The sequence below is a fragment of the Gadus chalcogrammus genome, chromosome 10, assembly GCF_026213295.1.
Source record: "Gadus chalcogrammus isolate NIFS_2021 chromosome 10, NIFS_Gcha_1.0, whole genome shotgun sequence".
Taxonomy (NCBI): domain Eukaryota; kingdom Metazoa; phylum Chordata; class Actinopteri; order Gadiformes; family Gadidae; genus Gadus; species Gadus chalcogrammus.
The window spans coordinates 2,678,404-2,696,173 of NC_079421.1; the positions used below are offsets into that span (position 1 = coordinate 2,678,404).

Here is a 17,770-nt window from a genome sequence, read left to right on the forward strand (position 1 = left end):
GAAAATTATTTTAAACTTCAGGTTCCCAGGTTTCAAAATGTCATCTCAGGTTACACATGGAGTTTAGTCGATCGTCGATGTTGTTTTCCCGGTTCTGTTCATTCTGACCTCTAGTGACCAGATATCATTGATATAATTCGACCATGGATGGAGATAATCGATGCTGCTGGTCTTCACTGGTTCTTTGTCAAACTGTGGCCTCCACTGATGCATGCAACTCAATGAAATGCTGCGATGTCTAATGTCAGTTAAATCCCACTTTTATTAAATATAGTTGCTAGAAAATGCAGGACATACTTGAAAGAAAGGTAATCAGTCATAGCTCAGGTTAAACAAAACCATTAGGACAATTGTGAAATGTCCTCAGAAAATGTTAAAACAATAATTTCATAGAAGTTTCATATTTTCATACTTTAACCTTGCATGTTTGTGTGGTCAGCTCTAGGCAAACACCACCCCGCCTGATCTGTTGACCTTCAGTCCTGACGGACAGAGACCAGTCAGAACGACCAGTGTTTGACTCACAAAGGCAGCACACTGAACATTGAGTGGATTCTTTTATTGAACATACTGTAGTCAGACACATTTTCTCATCTGCTTTACTAAAGTAATAGTACAGATGTTCTTACTGTTAATCAAATATGCAATTAATATGTCATTAATAATATATGCATTAAGCATTCAATGGTTATTGGTTCAGGGCAATGTTGACTGCGATAATTAGTTCACATTAAATAAACTGTCAACTAATGGCTAATCCTAAATAGGTGAGAATAAACGTTTCTCATTTTGAGATGCATCAATATTGTACCAATAGATCCACACTCAAATCATCTGGAACACGACAACAATATAACACACACACACACACACACACACACACACACACACACACACACACACACACACACACACACACACACACACACACACACACACACACACACACACACACACACACAAAACTGCCTTGTCCATTCTTTACTTAAAATCTGTGCAAGAGCAGTGGCTAACAAAAGCCAAATGAACAAGTAATCTCCAATCAATCCTCTGTATTTGTAGTTGGACGCGGAGCAGGGAATGCGTGTCTCTTGGTGCCAGGCCGTCAGGCTGCAGCGATGGACGCGTCGTCCAGCTCTCGACCTTGGGGCTGGAGAGCAGACGATCACCATGTAAGCAGACTGAGCAACTTCTACCAAGAATCACTTTAAAGACCGTTTCTAAATCAACTCACTTAACAGCCAATATGTGCACCATGGGAACGTTTGTCCTGTATGCATCTCTGCACTCTATTGTCCTAGTTCTGCAAATGGTTGTACGTTGTGTAGCTTATAATATAGGCAAATCAACAACTGTGTGTGTGTGTGTGTGTGTGTGTGTGTGTGTGTGTGTGTGTGTGTGTGTGTGTGTGTGTGTGTGTGTGTGTGTGTGTGTGTGTGTGTGTGCGCCCGCGTACCTTGACGAAGATGCGCTGGGGCAGGAAACGGCGCAGCGTGTGTGTGTCGGTGGCGGGGCAGCGCGGCAGACTGATGTTGAGCTGGGGGAGGCTCTGGTAGCCCGCCATCAGGGGGTAGTAGTTATACAGCATCTGCTGCTCTGCACCGGGCAGGATGTGGAGACGCACCTGGACACACACACAGACTCCCTTTTAAAAAGGTTGCTGATGCACCAGTGGGGAATGCTAGCCCTCCACACCGAAAAATATTAATTTAATTGAACATAAGATTCATAATACATTTAATTTTTTCTCAAGAATCAAAACACTGTAGAACAGACCCCACAATGGCTTAATAGGATTGAAACACACACACACACACACACACACACACACACACACACACACACACACACACACACACACACACACACACACACACACACACACACACACACACACACACACACACACACACACACACACCTGTTTGAGGCCGGAGAACATGAAGGCGTCTGAGGGCTCGACGGCCATCTCAACCTGCTGGACGAGGGCTGTCCTGTTCTCGATGTGGTAGCGCACGGGGAGGGTCTCTCGCACGCGGCCGAACGAGGGCAGCTCTGGGGAGGCGGGGTTTGAGACGCATACAGTCAGTGTCTTGGATTCAACGTGGGGAAGATAGAAAACCATATCGAGGGGACATCTCCGTGTTGCGTGGACATAATGAATAAAACCGCCAATGTAGACCTGGATTTACAAAGCTTGTTTTTTCTTGAGAAAGAGGACGTGCTTTGTAAGATCAGCGCATTTCCTTTATGCCATATCAAGTATTTATTCCTAATTTTGATCATCTGGTTCTAGCTCTGCACATGTGTTTGTGCGTCAGTCAGTCAGTCAGTCAGTCAGTCAGTCAGTCAGTGGACTCTAAACAAGTTATCCGTCATTGCTCGGCGCATTAGAAGATGTCACTCGTCTCTTTTGTTTGTCCAGCGGTCTCATGCAGATCCTTTATTATTAAATGTGATGTTTTCAGGATGCGTCCGTGTCCTCACCAGCGTGTATGTACAGCGGGATGTTCTCCAGGGGGATGTGTGGCAGAGGGACGGTGGTGTGGACCAGAGGAGTGTCCAGACTAGAAGACTCCCTGAGGCAGAACAAAGGGTACCAGATCATCAGGGTCCAGTCCTCCTTGATGGAGGGCCCAGGCCCAGCTAGACCTCATGGGGGCCAGCTGCCGTCTCATGCTATCACCCATCTATCAAGGTTAGCTTTAGAGCCAAACACCCAGAAGGTTATATACTATAACATACATCTGACCTCATATGCACTGGCACGCCATGTAGGCAAGGCGAGTTTATTAATATATCTCCCCACCATCACAAGGCCATTCACTGTGATAACAAAGGCTTGTGTTCTGTTTGAAAAGCAATCAAGGACAATAAGGCAAAATGTCTGAATTCTCATAATGGGGAACAACAGACGGGTATTTATGTCTGCCGGTAGATGCATGGCATGCTGCCTACCTCCTCCACGAGATCACGTACTGCCCCGTGGCCACGGTGCCGTTGGCCTCAGCGCCCGACGGGCACTGGAGGCAGAAACACTCGCTGGCACATTCCCCCGTCTGGAGAACCACTGGAGGAGGGACAAGGGAGGCAGAGGAACATCCGTCGGCCACAAACGATTGCTGCGCTGTGGCTTTTTGCCTCATATCAACATTGAACTGGGGAACGCCCCTTCCCTCCCAAACGTTCTCTTTCTATCTGGCCATGGACGATCTGGACTCCCCGTGCCAATCAGAGACGAGAATCTCCCTGATTGGTCTAAAATGGAGCTTGTTTCACACACAGGCAACCATAACAGATCATCTCACAGAGGGTTTATCTCACAAACAGCTGATGGATAACTCTGGCCCTCTAACAAATGACACTCAAATTCTAGCTCTTAGATCTTACCTACAGCACCGTAAACACGTCTTGTTAAAACATCCTTTAGGCGCTGATTCAGCCAATGTTTGAGGTGTCCCTTTGGTTTTATTTAAGCCTCCATCTATCGATACATCTAATACCCTGACACTCTTACCGAAGCTCAAAGCACACGGGAGCGGGCCTTACCTTGCTCCAGCTGGGACTGGGGGTGGGGGGTGCAGGTCGCCATGGTGACCAGCTGGAGGGAGGAGGAGTGGAGGAGCAGGGGCCAGGGGGAGGAGGACAGGAGGTCCGTCATCAGCACGAAGGGGATGTCCACCACCACGCGGTCCAGGGGCTCCAACTGTGTGGGGGGGGGGGGGGGGGGGGGGGGGGACCGAAACATCACCGACACAGCAGCGTGCGGCCGTCATCGAGATACTAAGGAGAACAGTTCAATCCTCCTGCTTCTCTTTTTAACTGCAATATTGCACCGCTTTTAAAAACTAAAAAGGAGCATCAGATGAAGAAAACGATTGAATGGTATATTTATGTTTTAAATGGCAGATGCTATGACCCATGTGAGTCAATAGACCATTATACCGTACAGGGGGTGAGTCAATATCAGACCTTGGTCGACACGAACTTGGAGGAAACTTCAAAGGGCTCCACGGTCTCTATTGCGATGGTCTCATCCTGGAAAGCACCAATTCGAGGAGAGAGGAATTAACACTCGGTACTAACGACAACGTCATTACATTTTCCAACCGCCAACAGACTCCCAAACCGTCCGACGCAGGGGAACGCTGACCCCGTGTCAAGGGGCACGCATCATTTCAGTGTTAAACACCTTTTCCATATTGTCGTAGAACGTAGCACATTATTGATACTTATACATACACTAATGTATGCAAAAGATTAAATCATCAAGTGTAACCCACAGATTAAAGATAGGGTAAATATTATTTCATTGGCTGGTGGCTGAAGACCCATGGCAGCGTTGCCGTGGTAACATTAACAGCACATGGAGGCAGAGCCTGGAGCAGGTGTCTTGGGGGGAGGAGCCTGGAGCAGGTGTGTTGGGGGGAGGAGCCTGGACCAGTTGGGTGGGGGGAGGAGCCTGGACCAGGTGGGTGGGGGGAGGAGCCTGGACCAGGTGTCTGGGGGGGAGGAGCCTGGACCTGGTGTGCTGGGGGAGGAGCCTGGACCAGGTGAGAGGGAGGAGCCTGGACCAGGTGTGTGGGGGGGAGGAGCCTGGACCAGGTGGGTTGGGGGAGGAGCCTGAACCTGGTGTATTGGGTGGGAGGAGCCTGCACCAGGTGTGTTGGGGGGAGGAGCCTGCCGCTGTGCTCCTGACCTCTCACCTTGTGACAGTTGCAGTCGATCTCCTGTCCGTCCACACTGGTGTTGATGCTGTAGGCCACATGGAACAGGAAGACCCTGGGCCCTGTCGACACACACCTCACATAGACACGCTGCTCCACCTGGGGACACACACACACGAAACGTGGGGCACACATAAACACACAAAACATGGGAAAAGCTGTAGTTTCACAAACTAAATCGCATTATTCAGATTAAACAGAGTGAGTAGGGTGTGAGTGTATGTGTGTGTGTGTATGCGTGGTCTCACCTTGTGGCCTGGGTTCAGATCCCCGAGCGGTATATCTGGGAGCAGGGCGGGGTCGCTGGCGTCACACACCTGCCCGCGGTCCAGGGTCACATGGGTGGCCTGGCTGAGGTTGGCATCCTGACCTGATAGGAAGAAGACAGGACGGAGGAGAATGTAACCGTGGACCAACCTCTCATTTTGAGACGCTGCTCTAGACATTATGCCTCATGATGTCATTAAAGTGATTCAACTCAACACCATGAACCATTCCAGCCAGGTCCGTACCGGGCTTGAGGCCGGCGGTGAGCTGGACCTCCCTGGCCACGCCCTCCTCCTGTGATTGGATGCTGAGGGTGATGCAGTACATCTCATTGTTCAGGGCCGGGGGCTGGTGGCTGAGCTGGACAGAGATCTTGGGAACTCTGGAGATGATCCTAAACAACAAGAGCAACAGAGATAGATATCGGTGTAACTTGAAGAATCTAAATAGATGCGCGTGCGTGTGTGTGCGTGTGTGTGAGAGAGACTGAGTGAGTTTGGTGAGTGAGTGTGCTTGTGTTGGCTTATGTGTGTGTGTTGGCGTTGGCTTGTGTGTGTGTGTGCTTGTGTTGGCTTATGTGTGTGTGTGTTGGCGTTGGCTTGTGTGTGTGTGTGTGTTGGTGTTGGCTTATGTGTGCGTGTGTGTGTGTGTGTTGGCGTTGGCTTGTGTGTGTGTGTGTGTTGGTGTTGGCTTATGTGTGTGTATGTTGACGTTGGTGTGCGTGCGCGCGCGGGTGCGTGCGTGCGTGCGTGCGTGCGTGCGTGCGTGCGTGCGTGCGTGCGTGCGTGCGTGCGTGCGTGCGTGCGTGTGTGTGTGCGTCTGAGTCTCACATGGTGCTGTGCTGTATGGTCAGGGCGTCCCAGGCCCCCTCCGGCCGGGCCCCCGCCCCGGGGCCCCGGGGTCGGGCCGAGCGGCTGGCCTGCAGGGCCTCGTGGGCGGAGGCGGCGTCGCCCCCCGCCCCCCTCCAGCTGAGGAACACCCAGCGGCCGCTGCCCAGCATCAGCTCTATCCCCGTCATCTACACACACACACACACACACACACACACACACACACACACACACACACACACACACACACACACACACACACACACACACACACACACACACACACACACACACACACACACACACACACACACTTAGCTCCAACACAGGGTGTAACAATGAGGGGCCCCCGACTGGTCCCCCAGTTCAACGTCACATTAGGGCTGGGCGATTAATCAAATTTTGATCGCGATTTAGATTTTAGCGTCAAACAATCACAAAATTAACATAATCAGTTGTTTTTTTATTTTTTATGTTTGATAGAAAAAGGCAGGACCGCTATACACGTATATCATTTTAGTTTGGAACATGTTCTTTTTGACCATTTTGTGTACCTTTTTTTTGTATTACTTAAAAGGCGAAATTTCAAAGTTCTCAGTAACAAAAAATAAATCGGAGAGCCATGCTGAATAAATACAACAGGTTTTCAAACTCAAAAATAATCGTTTGAATAATCGTGATTTCAATATTTCAAAATAATCGTGATTATGATTTTCCCCATAATCGAGCAGCCCTACGTCACATTGACGTTGAAATCTTCAACCCAGTCATAGCAGTGCCTAAAACGATTTAATAATGTGAGGTGTGATTAATGTAACAAAACAATGATACATTTCTCTGGGCCTTTGGTTTCCTGACATTGTTTTAAAGCAGTTGTATTGGCGCTCGTAGCTTCGAGACCCGCTGGCTTGACTGACATGCGACCTTCGACCCCTCCCACCCGACAGCCGCCCCCCTCGTGCTTCTCGCTCCGGGCCTCACCTCGATCTTCTTGCCCACGTCTTGGGTCTTGGCTACGAAGTTGAAGCTGAAGCAGCTGGTCTCCCCAGGGGTGAGGAGCATTGTATCCTGGCCTGACGCCTCGACCACACACCACTGGTTGTAACTCTGCACCCACAGATTACCACAGATTAGAACGACGTGTTAAACCTGAGCACGGTGCGGACAGCAGGACTTTATCACCACTAGAGCATAAAGAATCAATTAGAAGATTTTTTTAAAAGTTTTGTTTGTGCGTGTGTGAGTGCATTCGCGTGCCTCTGTGCACGTGTACCTGGTTACTGAGGCTGACGGACAGCTTGTTGAAGCTGATGGGATGGGGACAGTCAGCCCGGAGGAAGACCTGGAGCTGGATCGGTTGGTCCACATGGAAGCTGGGAGCCAGGAAGCGCGCCTTACACTGGACTGAGGCGTCAGACGGAGAGGGGGGCGTTTGTCTCAGTTATATGATTAACGAGCAGAAAGATAATTTTTTATCCAATTGAATACTTTTTGTGGAGAGAATAATGGGGGAGGATTTAATTTATTTTATACATGCAAGTATCACAATTGTATTATTTCTCTTTATCTAGTCTTTAAGCCTGGATGTCAACATTAAGGCAGCTTCTACCGACCTGCAGAGGGCGCTATAGTGGATTAGCTGTAATCAACTCAGATCAGAACTCTTTCTGTTCTGTTGGGCCTGATCCACTTAAGAAATAGCATCAGACCGTCTACAACTCAAACCCATTGTAACATCGGATCTCAATGTCCCCACAACCAAAGCATCTACATGTGGGCCCTCAGAAGTCCGTCCCGGCTGGGGGCCGTCCCGATGTGTGACTCACTGAAGGGGACGTAGTCCTGCACCTCGATGCTGAACTCGTTGGAGCCCGACAGCGCCATGCGGTCCTTCCAGAGCGTGGCGGCGGCACTGGACCCGCTGGGCTCACAGTCCGGCTCGGCGTCCGGGACCTCGTTCTGGGGCAGCAAGGGGGGGTCGCGTTAGTAATGAAACACAAGGAACACCTCCATCTTCGCTATAACCCCGGCCTATCTTCCTGTGATTCCTTATCTACCTCTACCGGGTCTCAGCCACTAGTTCTACACACGTTCCCAGCAGTGAGAGACTCTTTGAGGAGGACTCCATGGAGTCAGTGTTTAAAGTGTGTTGCGGGTAGGGGGCGCGTTCCATCTACGTGTACCTTCAGGACTTTGAGGAGGTTCTTCTCTATCCGGGACTTCTGCTCCTCCTTCAAGGTGGAGGCTGGTGGAGAGGGAGACACAAGCATAACTTACCCTGTGTGGAGGTAACGATCTGGATGGTTGAATGCGTATGCGTGCTGTATTCATCTATGATGCGTGTATTAGAGCAGGATGGTCTAGACGACAGGATGTTCAGCTCACATCCCTATGGTTCATCTTTGACCAGAATGGGGTTCAAAACATCGAACACAATACCGCAGTCAACTCATTGTGTGTGTGTGTGTGTGTGTGTGTGTGTGTGTGTGTGTGTGTGTGTGTGTGTGTGTGTGTGTGTGTGTGTGTGTGTACCTCTGCCGTGTGTGTGTGTACCTCTGCCTTGTATTTGTGTGTGTTTGTCCTTCTGCCATGTGTTTACCTCCGGTGCGCGCGTGTGTGTGTACGTGTACCTCTACCACACGTGTGTGTGTGTGTGTGTGTGTGTGTGTGTGTGTGTGTGTGTGTGTGTGTGTGTGTGTGTGTGTGTGTGTGTGTGTGTGTGTGTGTGTGTGTGTGTGTGTGTGTGTGTGTGTGTACACGTGTACCTCTGCCGTTGGTGTGTACTGGTGTGTGCGTGTGTAAACATATGTGTGTACGTGCGTGTGCAGGTGCTGGGGATGCACCTCTGCCCAGCAGCTCCATGCAGTAGGTCATGTAGTCCTTGACGTTGGCCATCAGATAGGAGCAGCGCAGGGCCGTGCTCAAGATGGCCGTCAGCAGGGCCCACCAGCGCTCGGTACGGTAGTCACACATCACGTAGTCCAGGAGCCTGGGACGCACACACACACACACACACACACACACACACACACTTTATTGACGCCTGAAATTGACACGTTCGATGCACACACACAAAATGACACGCAATAAATCGTACATGTCATGAGTGAATATACGCCCATGTTTTTAGCATGTAATAACTTGGGTGTAACATGTCTGTAGGAGACTTGCTCGGTGGATCGGGGTGGTTCTGTGTGCAGACTTACTTGAGGGCTTTGGTGTAGTCTTTAGCATGGTAGTACTCCTCCCCCATTTGGACCACTAAAAAAACAGAGTGAAGATCATGTAAATGACATGAAAAAGCCTGGATTACAGTAACTTGAGTAGTTGTAATAAGTTACTTTACCCCCCTGGTGGGTTTCAAGTGACTAAGGGTTCACTCGTGAAAAGAGTTGCTGTTGTTGTTGTAGAATCGTTATATAATCGTGCCTGCTACTTGCCCGATATAGTCAGGCGACAATAGAGGCCATTTACATGTTTGAGATGGAAAACAACCATAGTCTATGGGAGAGTGGGTCAGTCAAAAGGTAAGGGTCCTGACTGAGGCCCCGCGGTCCTTGGGGTCTGAAGAAGTGGCCAGCCGAGGGCCCCTACTCACTGAGGTGGCTCTTCATCCGGGGACACTTGTACTTCTTAAACTGGGCCACGGCGTTGCTGAGGAGCGCAATGATCAACTCCTGCAGGGAAAAAGACGCAGTGTTAGAGACAGACGCACAGACACACAGCCAGACATGCTGACAGACAAACACAGGGAGAGCAGAGTGTGCATCCGGGTTAGGTTGAAAGGTTATCGCTCTCTGTATGATCCAAGAGGCTGAAGAATGCTTCAGGTTCCTGTAGATATATACGGACCAGTACCAGAAATCCTGGTGAGTTACAGGCACTGCATTTTGAGAGGGAAGAATCCGGCCAAATGTATTTCTGTCAGTTGGTACTCATTATTCATTGTCTGTGGTCCAAAATGTACATGGTCTTTTTATGTGTAATTGTGTGTGCTTTTGTGCATGCATGTGTGCAGCACACAGACATACTGAATGTGGGACATCTCTCTCTTTGATCTGAAGGGCCAGTATTCCCGTCCTCTCTTTCTCTGGGTCCGGTGGATCGATGCCTGGGGACGCAGGGAACAAATAGCAGCAGAGGTTACACACCACCAACTAGGGTCTCAACACCCCAGTGCAACACCATGCTGCAGCAGCTCCACACTCGCCATCTCTCTTAGCTGGTACAAGAAAGCAACTGAAAAGCAATCAACTTAGGCCTATGATAGGTAGGTTGTTTTCATTTAAAAACAAGAGAATGCGCTCATCGTTGTACAGAATGAAGAGGTGCTGTACAAAAACGTAATTATTGTTTGCATCCAAACTTTTTTTCATTTCTTTTTTTCAAGATCATAAAATAATTTGGGTCGCATATAAATTGTCAGGGTCTGTCGGAAACCGGAACCGAACAAATTTTTTTTGAGGCCTTATCTAAACAATATACTGGAGCAGGTGGTAAACATAGAATATTGTTAATAAAGTTAACAGCATCGTATTTTTGTCCGTACTTTTTCAAAGTAATAAAAAAGCTTTGCCAAATAACCCAAACAATGCTATGTTCAACGTGGATCTGGCATCCCCTTTCCAATGTGTTTCAATCTAACATATTAGCTTGGATGCCAGCGTGTGTGTGTGTCTTTACTCTGGTGTCCTTGTCTCCAGGCTCTCTGGCCGTAGAAGTCCAGCCCCCCTGTGGGCGTGTCCAGGGGGTCGGGGATGGGACAGACGGCCCCAGCCTGCCAACCAACCAGCAGATCAATCAACCAGAGGCCACCACATAAACACACCATGCTAATTGACACTGAGACAAAGTCGAAGCAAGTGAGGAAGCAAATCAAATAAACTAGAAAAGGCACTTTTCCCTTTGTCCCAGTCCAAAGATCTTCGTTCTTTATTTCTTTATTTTTATTTTAACCTCATCATTGTACATTTTAGCATTAGTTCCATACCATAATCTGAATGGGCCTCTCAAATAATATTTCTGTTGAAAGAATAATTTGTGGAAACGTATTGGTACCGAAGGCTGTGAGACGACCCAGAAAACTTAAAATAAGTGAACTTCTATTGTTATGAGGCGTCGTAGTGGTAGACTGGCAGCCGCAGCAGGAGGCCGGTGGTACCTGACACAGCTGCTGAGCAGTGAGCTTGCGGTCCTGGCTGTAGCAGGCGGCCTGCTGGTAATAGAAGCCGGGGTTCTGGGTCTGGATGGCTGTCAGGCCCAGCTTGATGGCCTCGTCAAACAGCTCACCAAAGGACTGGAACCTACGCAGACACACCGGGGAGGGGAACAAAGATGCAATGAGAAAAAAGAAATCAGAAAGAGTTAGATTTGGACTATATTAAATGGTACACTATCCCTCGCCATAATAAAGTCTTGCACAGTCTTCCCATCTCAAGTTTCGCTTTTCTCGTCAATGCGGACCACCACATTAGACATGTAAACGAGAGGATAGACGAGGGGCTCACTGTTTGGACATCCAGGCGGTGTGCTCGAAGGCCAGGTCAGCACTGCCTATCTTCTTCTTGCACAGGTCGATGTGCTTCCTGAACTGGGCGATGGCGTCCAGTGGGGTGTTGTGCTGGAAGCACAGTCGACAGATCTGCAAGGGAACAGCAGTGTATGTTAAATGCAGCTGGTACGGTGGTGCGGTGGGATTGAACCAAGCTGATCGGGTTATACCTTGTAGTTGATAAATCCAGCCATTGTTTTGATTTCCAACATGTTCGTCTCGTGGGCTCGGAGCTCATGGACCAGGCTGTATGCTGTCCTGTAGTATCTACACACAAACATACGCAGAAACACATCACTAATTAGCATGTGCTAATTAGCAGAGTGGTTCAATTTGAGCCAAATTTTTCCTTCGGCACCGTCCCACAACTGACAAAAATGTTGTGGACGGTTTGTTTTGGACTTACTTGAGTGCATTCTGGGTGTCCTGTTTGAGTTCGCTGAAGAAGGCGATCTTGAACTGGTGTCTGACAAACAGCAGCTATGCAAAAAGGAATGGAGAAGAAACGTACATTTTAACCCAATATTAGTGAAGAACTGTGGTCCGTTCTATTGAGAAATAAAAACAAGTGTCCCCTGACACTTAAAAGGTGCTGAAGGCAAGAGTTGAGTTGTAAAGAAAGAAAGAGAGAGAGAAAAGGGAAAAGCAGAATAGAACTTTGAAAGAGTTTTGAAACGAACAACCAAAAAGACGTCTTCTCTCTATTTGCTCTGTCTTCCCAACATTTCTTCACCTATAAAAATTGCACCTATGCGAAAGTTGCATTTCACACACCTGGGATTGACAGGAAACATGGAATCCCCAAACTGTTCCGGAAAGAGTTTTCCTGAATGGTCAGAAATGAGCCAACCCAAGGTATTCTAAAAGGTGCTCTTGAACCGTGCCCAAAGCCCCTTAAGAAACACAACTTTAGAGCATGTATACGTGAGAGGCCCCTAATCTCTGGAGCCCAACCTGGTGTGTGGTCTTGTTCAGGAACTCCTTGTGGGACTTGACTCTGCGGATCTCTGTGTAGTAGTACGTCTGTGCGTGTTCGTAGAAGGCGTTCTCCAACCTGACCACCAGAGGGCAGACGTGCTTTAGGAAATCGTGATATTTGGTTGAACAGATATATGCCAATATGTAAAAAATCTGATTTAGTAGGAAAACATTGGTACTAGACTCCAAATATATTTTTTGTCAAATGTATTGAGATTTCAAGGTCTCCATAACATCATATTCAAGACATCTATTGCTGTTCTAATCTTGTTCTGTTGTTTCTTGCCAAAGAGGAGATAGATGGTTCTTCAGTGGTGAAACGATAGAGGGTACCTGATAATGTATCCCACCAGGTGGTCTGTGTGAGGCAGGACAAACAGGCTCTTTCCAGACAGGTCACAGGCGTTACACAGAGACGATGCCCTCTCGGATGCTACCAAGTCCTCTCCTGGGAAAAACAAACAAAGAACTTATAATAGGACATACATTTCCATCATAAAGTTGATCCCAAAGCCGTGTTACCTCTTCAAATGTATATATAGTGGAAACAAAGTAATGCTATGTAAAAGATGACATAGTACAATATTATATCGAACAACAAAATGTATGTAACAGGTGTACGGAGTAATTGGAGGGCAGGGGCTTAAATTCATCTGGCTTTAAGATGACCAAGATACCAACAAAAAGTCACTCCTTGGATGGCTGCCCTTACCAGGGGGCAAAGGGGTTTTCTTCTGGATCAGAACGACTGCAACTTTCGTGTTCCTTCCTTGTAGACTGGTCCTAGAGAAATTGTAAAATTTGTTAGAAATCTGTCCGGTTACATCAAGAACTGGGTCGGATAAAATGGAGAAATTCTTCTTATGCTTCTCCAAAACCAGTCAATGCATTACAAAGTGTTCGATTGTTATTTTACTACAATTAGAAAGTAAAAACCCCAAGTGGAGACAGAGAGATGCAGTGGAGACACACACCTGACTATTTCTACTTTAGTGGCACACTCTGACTGCTTCTCCTTCCACTGCGGATCGTCCCAGTCCAGCTCGTAGAACAGGACCACCAGGGCGGGCACCAGGTTCAGGTGCTTGTTCATCCAGCCCGTCTTCAGGATGCCTTTGGGGATGTACCACTCATAAGAGGTTCTCTGGAGCGCAGGAAGACGCGTGAGGGCGCGGGAGAGATTAGAGAGAGAGAAACCACACGAGAAAGAAACGTAACCAAACAATGCCATGTCTTTTTAAAGAGCACTTATTTCACCACCAGGGGGGAGTGTGATCAGCCAATACGAGCCGTTTCAAATCTTACCTCCCCTGTGACATTGTGACATCACAGGTGGGTGTGTCCACATTGACGTATGATAGATAAATACGCCTTTAAGTTGCTAATAGTCCAATGCATGGTCTGGCTGGACACTCCCACTTTTGACGTCACTATGCCACAGGGCAGTGAAGATTACAAAGTCGCAGGAAATACCTAATCACAATCATACCTAGTGGTAAAATAGGGTCCCTTTTAGAATTCTGGCTATTTATTTTTACACATATTTCGCACTGTCTACTGTCTGCTTCCATTTTTTATTAATTAATCTCAATAACACAAATCTACTTGAACTGTTGATGCATTGCATCGGTTATATATAACCAATACACATTCTGCCCTCCCTACTCTTTCTGTGGACATAGTGGATAAGTTATCAGCCCCTGACACGCCTTTATTCTATCTAAATCAGAAGACAGTCTCTTAGTGCGGCAGCAGAACGGTCCTGCCTACCTTGGTGCGACACTTGGGGTACTCGTGGTCCCCGGCGAGGACCTTGAAGGAGATGGGCACCCGGTCGGCGCGGCGGTTTGCGCAGAAGGCGTCCCAGATGGCGCGGTGCACGGCGTTGTAGGTCACGTCCAAGCCGGTCAGCGCCACGAAGGCCATGGGCCGACAGCACAGCTCCGGGGGCAGCTCCCACTGGGAGCCCGACATCGCTACAGATCTAGTGGCTCAGCTGAGGGAGGAGCAGAAGGGGGACTTCATCTCTGAAGCACACTGACCTTCTCCTCATGCATGCTGAATGACTGCAATATGCTTCATTTGGAAACTAGTCAGGAATCAAATAAGGTGATTTTGATGGGTCTGTGAATATTAAAACACATTGCCCTCTTCTTTGCTACCGTTAACAATCGGAGTACTTACTTATTCTCCAACCAGTTACATTACTCACTTTTGTTGTCACAGTAGCTAATCCACCAACAATAGCCTATAAACAATTGGTGTACACAGGGTCTTTCTGTGATACATTATTAAGTAATAAGCGTAACATGAGGTCTGACATCTATGTGGACTCATTCTGTCTCAGGCATCGGGCTCTGCCGGCATGGTGTATTCATTTTGTAATGGGTTGTATCCTAGTAGCTGTGTCCTTTGGTCCAACAGCTGGCTTATGCGAACAGAGGACGTTTATAAACATCTGCATGACGTGTTGATAGTCCAGCCTGTGTGTGTGTGTGCGTGCGTGCGTGCGTGCGTGCGTGCGTGTGTGTGTGTGCGTGCGTGCGTGTGTGTGTGTGTATGTGGAATCTAAACAGCTCATTTGTCATAGCTCGGCATTGTCATGTCACTTGTCTCTTTCGTTTGTCCAGCGGTCTCATGCATTGTACTTCAATATTAAATGTGACGATTTAAGATATGTGCAGGACGTGTCAATAAACCAGCTGTAAAGGCTAACGCTAGCAGATAGCTGGTGACATGTTACCGTCTGCTGACGTGCACTTGGGTGATACTGGTTACCATTAACATCATAAAGCAGAATATGTCATATAAAAGCAACGATAAAGAACTACACCGTACCTTAAAACATGTCAGGACCAAGCCTGTCAAAACAGTGCAGTTAACGACTAGCTGCTGTACCCAACAGGGAGGCTAGATGAGTTTAATGCCGCCTTCAAAACAGCTCGGAGGTTCGGAGCTCTTAGGTGACTTTACGTAAACCTTCCCTTCTTCCGGAATAAGAGCGTTCAGGAAACGCCCCTCAGAATTGCGTAGGCTATGATATAAAACCGGAAAAACAGATCGTTTGTGAGACTAGACTTTATAACTTGTTTAATAGGTCCATGTTCATATCCATGTTCATGATGCAAACATTAGAACGGGTGTTAAGTTCGCCCCTTAGTGCTTGCTGCAAGTTCATATTTGGTATATCAATGAAATGGGTAGTCATTGATGTGACGTGAAGTCGAAGGACTCGGGTAACTCTAATTTCGCACCAAACTCCGAGCGAAAACTCCGAGCCAACAGAGTGTTCAAAGCACTTTCCTCCGGGCTTAAGGTCCGAACCTCCGAAACCCCCGGACACTCCGAACGTTTTGAAGGCGGCATAACCTGCGATGCGGATTTGGTTCTGACAGAAGCCTCTTAGCATGCTGGGAAATATAGTCCTGAACAGAGCATCTGACCTGTGGTCAGACGGAGGAAGATAACATCAACAACTACAAAGAGACAGACTCGCTCGGAACGTTGTGGCTGTCACGAGGGACTACACATGCCGCCTTCAAAACGCTCGGAGTTTCCGCGAAGTTAGGAGGTTCGGACCTTATGCCGCCTTCAAAGCAGCTCGGAGGTTCGGAAGCTCTTACGTGTTTTTACGTAAACCTTCCCTTTTTCCGAAATAAGAGTGATCAGGAAACGCCCATCAGAAGTCCGTAGTCTATGACATAAAACCGAAAAACAGATTGTTCTTGAGACTAGATATCAAAACAACCACAAGTATGGATGCCCGCAGGGACTCTTTTGCAGTTCTTTGCTGAATCAATTTGAACTGCTTGCGATGGTTGAACATGAGCGAGAATTTATCAGGTGATGTTTATAATTGTAAGCTATAATGTATCATATTGCAAATGTTAGAATGGGTGTTAAGTTTGCCTCTAGTGCTTGCTGCAATTTCACCTTAGTCTATCAATGAAATGAGCAACCATGATCTCGGAGGACTCGGGATGCTTTACTTCCGCACGAAACTCCGAGCAAAATATCCGACCCAACAGAGTGTTCAAACAAAGCACTTTCATCCTAGCTTAAAGTCCGAACCTCCGGAACTCCCGGAAACTCAGATCTTTTTGAAGGCGGCAACCGAGTTCAGTAATGATGCTCTCAATAAAAATGGCAGCGCCTGTAAAGAGATTTATTTTCCCTGTATTTGTACCAAATTGGTCATTTTAATGTTGATTTTAAATGCTCTTACACACTTGATTACATTGCTACTTTATTCCGGTCACCAATTTATGCATTGCATGGCCTAACTGTGCGTGCAATTAAATGTAAAGTGTTGTTGTTTGTTTTTCGAGCTAGTTTTGCTAAAGAGGGCAATGTATTTAAGAACGATCGTAATTTCATGCGTGATTTCAGTGGTCCATAAAACCTAATCGCTGCCGATGTTCAGCCTCTTTTCTCCACAACTTAACTTTTTGCTTTAACCGTGGGTCACAAAATGACCACTAGGGGTCACAAAATCCCACAACAGACAACTTGACATCACAAGTTGTCTGTTGTGGGATGGTGCCGAAGGTAAGAGTTTGTTGGCTTCTATTGAGATATTGTTGAGATATTCGATTGATTGCAGATTGAAGCTTATAGATAGTAATATATATATATATATATATATATATATATATATATATATATAGCTAGTAAAAATATAGTAATAGTATTGATATTTTTTAATTCAATTAACTAAAAATATATATAAAACGAAACTAAAGACATTTTGTGACCCACGATGTAAAAATGTAAGAAAAACAGATAATTAATTGAATGTAGGAATCAGATTCAAGTTTGTGTCTTATGTGTTCTCATTAGTTTTATTTTGATGACCTTGATCATGGTGTGTTTCAGATTCCTCGGACACCATCTTTCCGTGTCGGGAAATCTCCCAGCTTACTTGCGGGTCGCTGTGCGTGCAATACATTGTAAAGTTGTGTTGTTTGTTTTCAAGCTGGTTCGCTAAAGAGGCTAATGTAGCTTACAATAAACAAGGACTAGCCAATTTCATGACACAATCACAAAGTCAAACGGGAACGGTATAAGTGCTCCGAGACAGGAAAAGACGTCACAATTGCAACTCGGAAGGCTGGTGTCTGAGGAATCTGGATGACACCATTACAACAGTAACATCTTCAGAATTTCTTAAAGGTCCCATGACATGCCACCAGGTGTGAGAATCTGGCTCTTATGACATCACAAGTTGGCATGTCCACCTTGTGATGGTGTAGGAGATCATAAGAGCCAGAATTTCAAAACGGCTTGTAATGGCTAATCACACTCACACCTGGTGGCCTGTCATTGGACCTTTAACAACCTATCAAACATGAAGATTTCACACATGAACCAGCAGCGTTGGTGCCACCTCCGTAGACGGTGCCACTGAACTCCTTTTC

At 47.1% G+C, this 17,770-nt stretch overlaps 1 protein-coding gene across 2 annotated transcripts; it reads right to left on the bottom strand.

Annotated features, from left to right (window-relative positions):
• Positions 1-526: 526 nt before the first annotated feature.
• trappc11 (trafficking protein particle complex subunit 11) lies at positions 527-15,305 on the bottom strand. Of its 2 annotated transcripts, none has more exons than XM_056601236.1 (30): positions 15,192-15,305; positions 14,124-14,349; positions 13,328-13,497; positions 13,066-13,130; positions 12,687-12,801; positions 12,330-12,429; positions 11,782-11,855; positions 11,546-11,642; positions 11,332-11,465; positions 10,986-11,127; positions 10,508-10,601; positions 9,856-9,935; positions 9,423-9,501; positions 9,031-9,085; positions 8,668-8,813; positions 8,008-8,069; positions 7,651-7,783; positions 7,098-7,228; positions 6,806-6,931; positions 5,825-6,012; positions 5,240-5,388; positions 4,976-5,097; positions 4,707-4,826; positions 3,973-4,038; positions 3,550-3,706; positions 2,959-3,070; positions 2,488-2,579; positions 1,922-2,055; positions 1,457-1,624; positions 527-1,150 (listed from the first exon to the last, which is right to left on the bottom strand). In XM_056601236.1, the coding sequence occupies exons 2-30, from the start codon at positions 14,325-14,327 to the stop codon at positions 1,106-1,108; spliced, it is 3,360 nt and encodes a 1,119-aa protein (XP_056457211.1). In that variant the 5' UTR covers positions 14,328-14,349; positions 15,192-15,305; the 3' UTR covers positions 527-1,105. The 2 variants fall into 2 exon arrangements, with proteins under 2 accessions (XP_056457211.1, XP_056457210.1); XM_056601235.1 differs by having other exon boundaries at positions 13,066-13,136; positions 15,192-15,304.
• Positions 15,306-17,770: the final 2,465 nt, after the last annotated feature.

Excerpts from the sequence above, each read along its gene's own strand:
- trappc11 (XM_056601235.1), bottom strand. The coding sequence starts at position 14,327 with ATGTCGGGCTCCCAGTGGGAGCTGCCCCCGGAGCTGTGCTGTCGGCCC. Across the intron at positions 9,502-9,855 it reads AGAGAGATGTCCCACATTCA|GAGTTGATCATTGCGCTCCT; the intron begins GTATGTCTGTGT and ends TTTTCCCTGCAG. Across the intron at positions 8,814-9,030 it reads GACTACACCAAAGCCCTCAA|GCTCCTGGACTACGTGATGT; the intron begins GTAAGTCTGCAC and ends TGTGCGTCCCAG.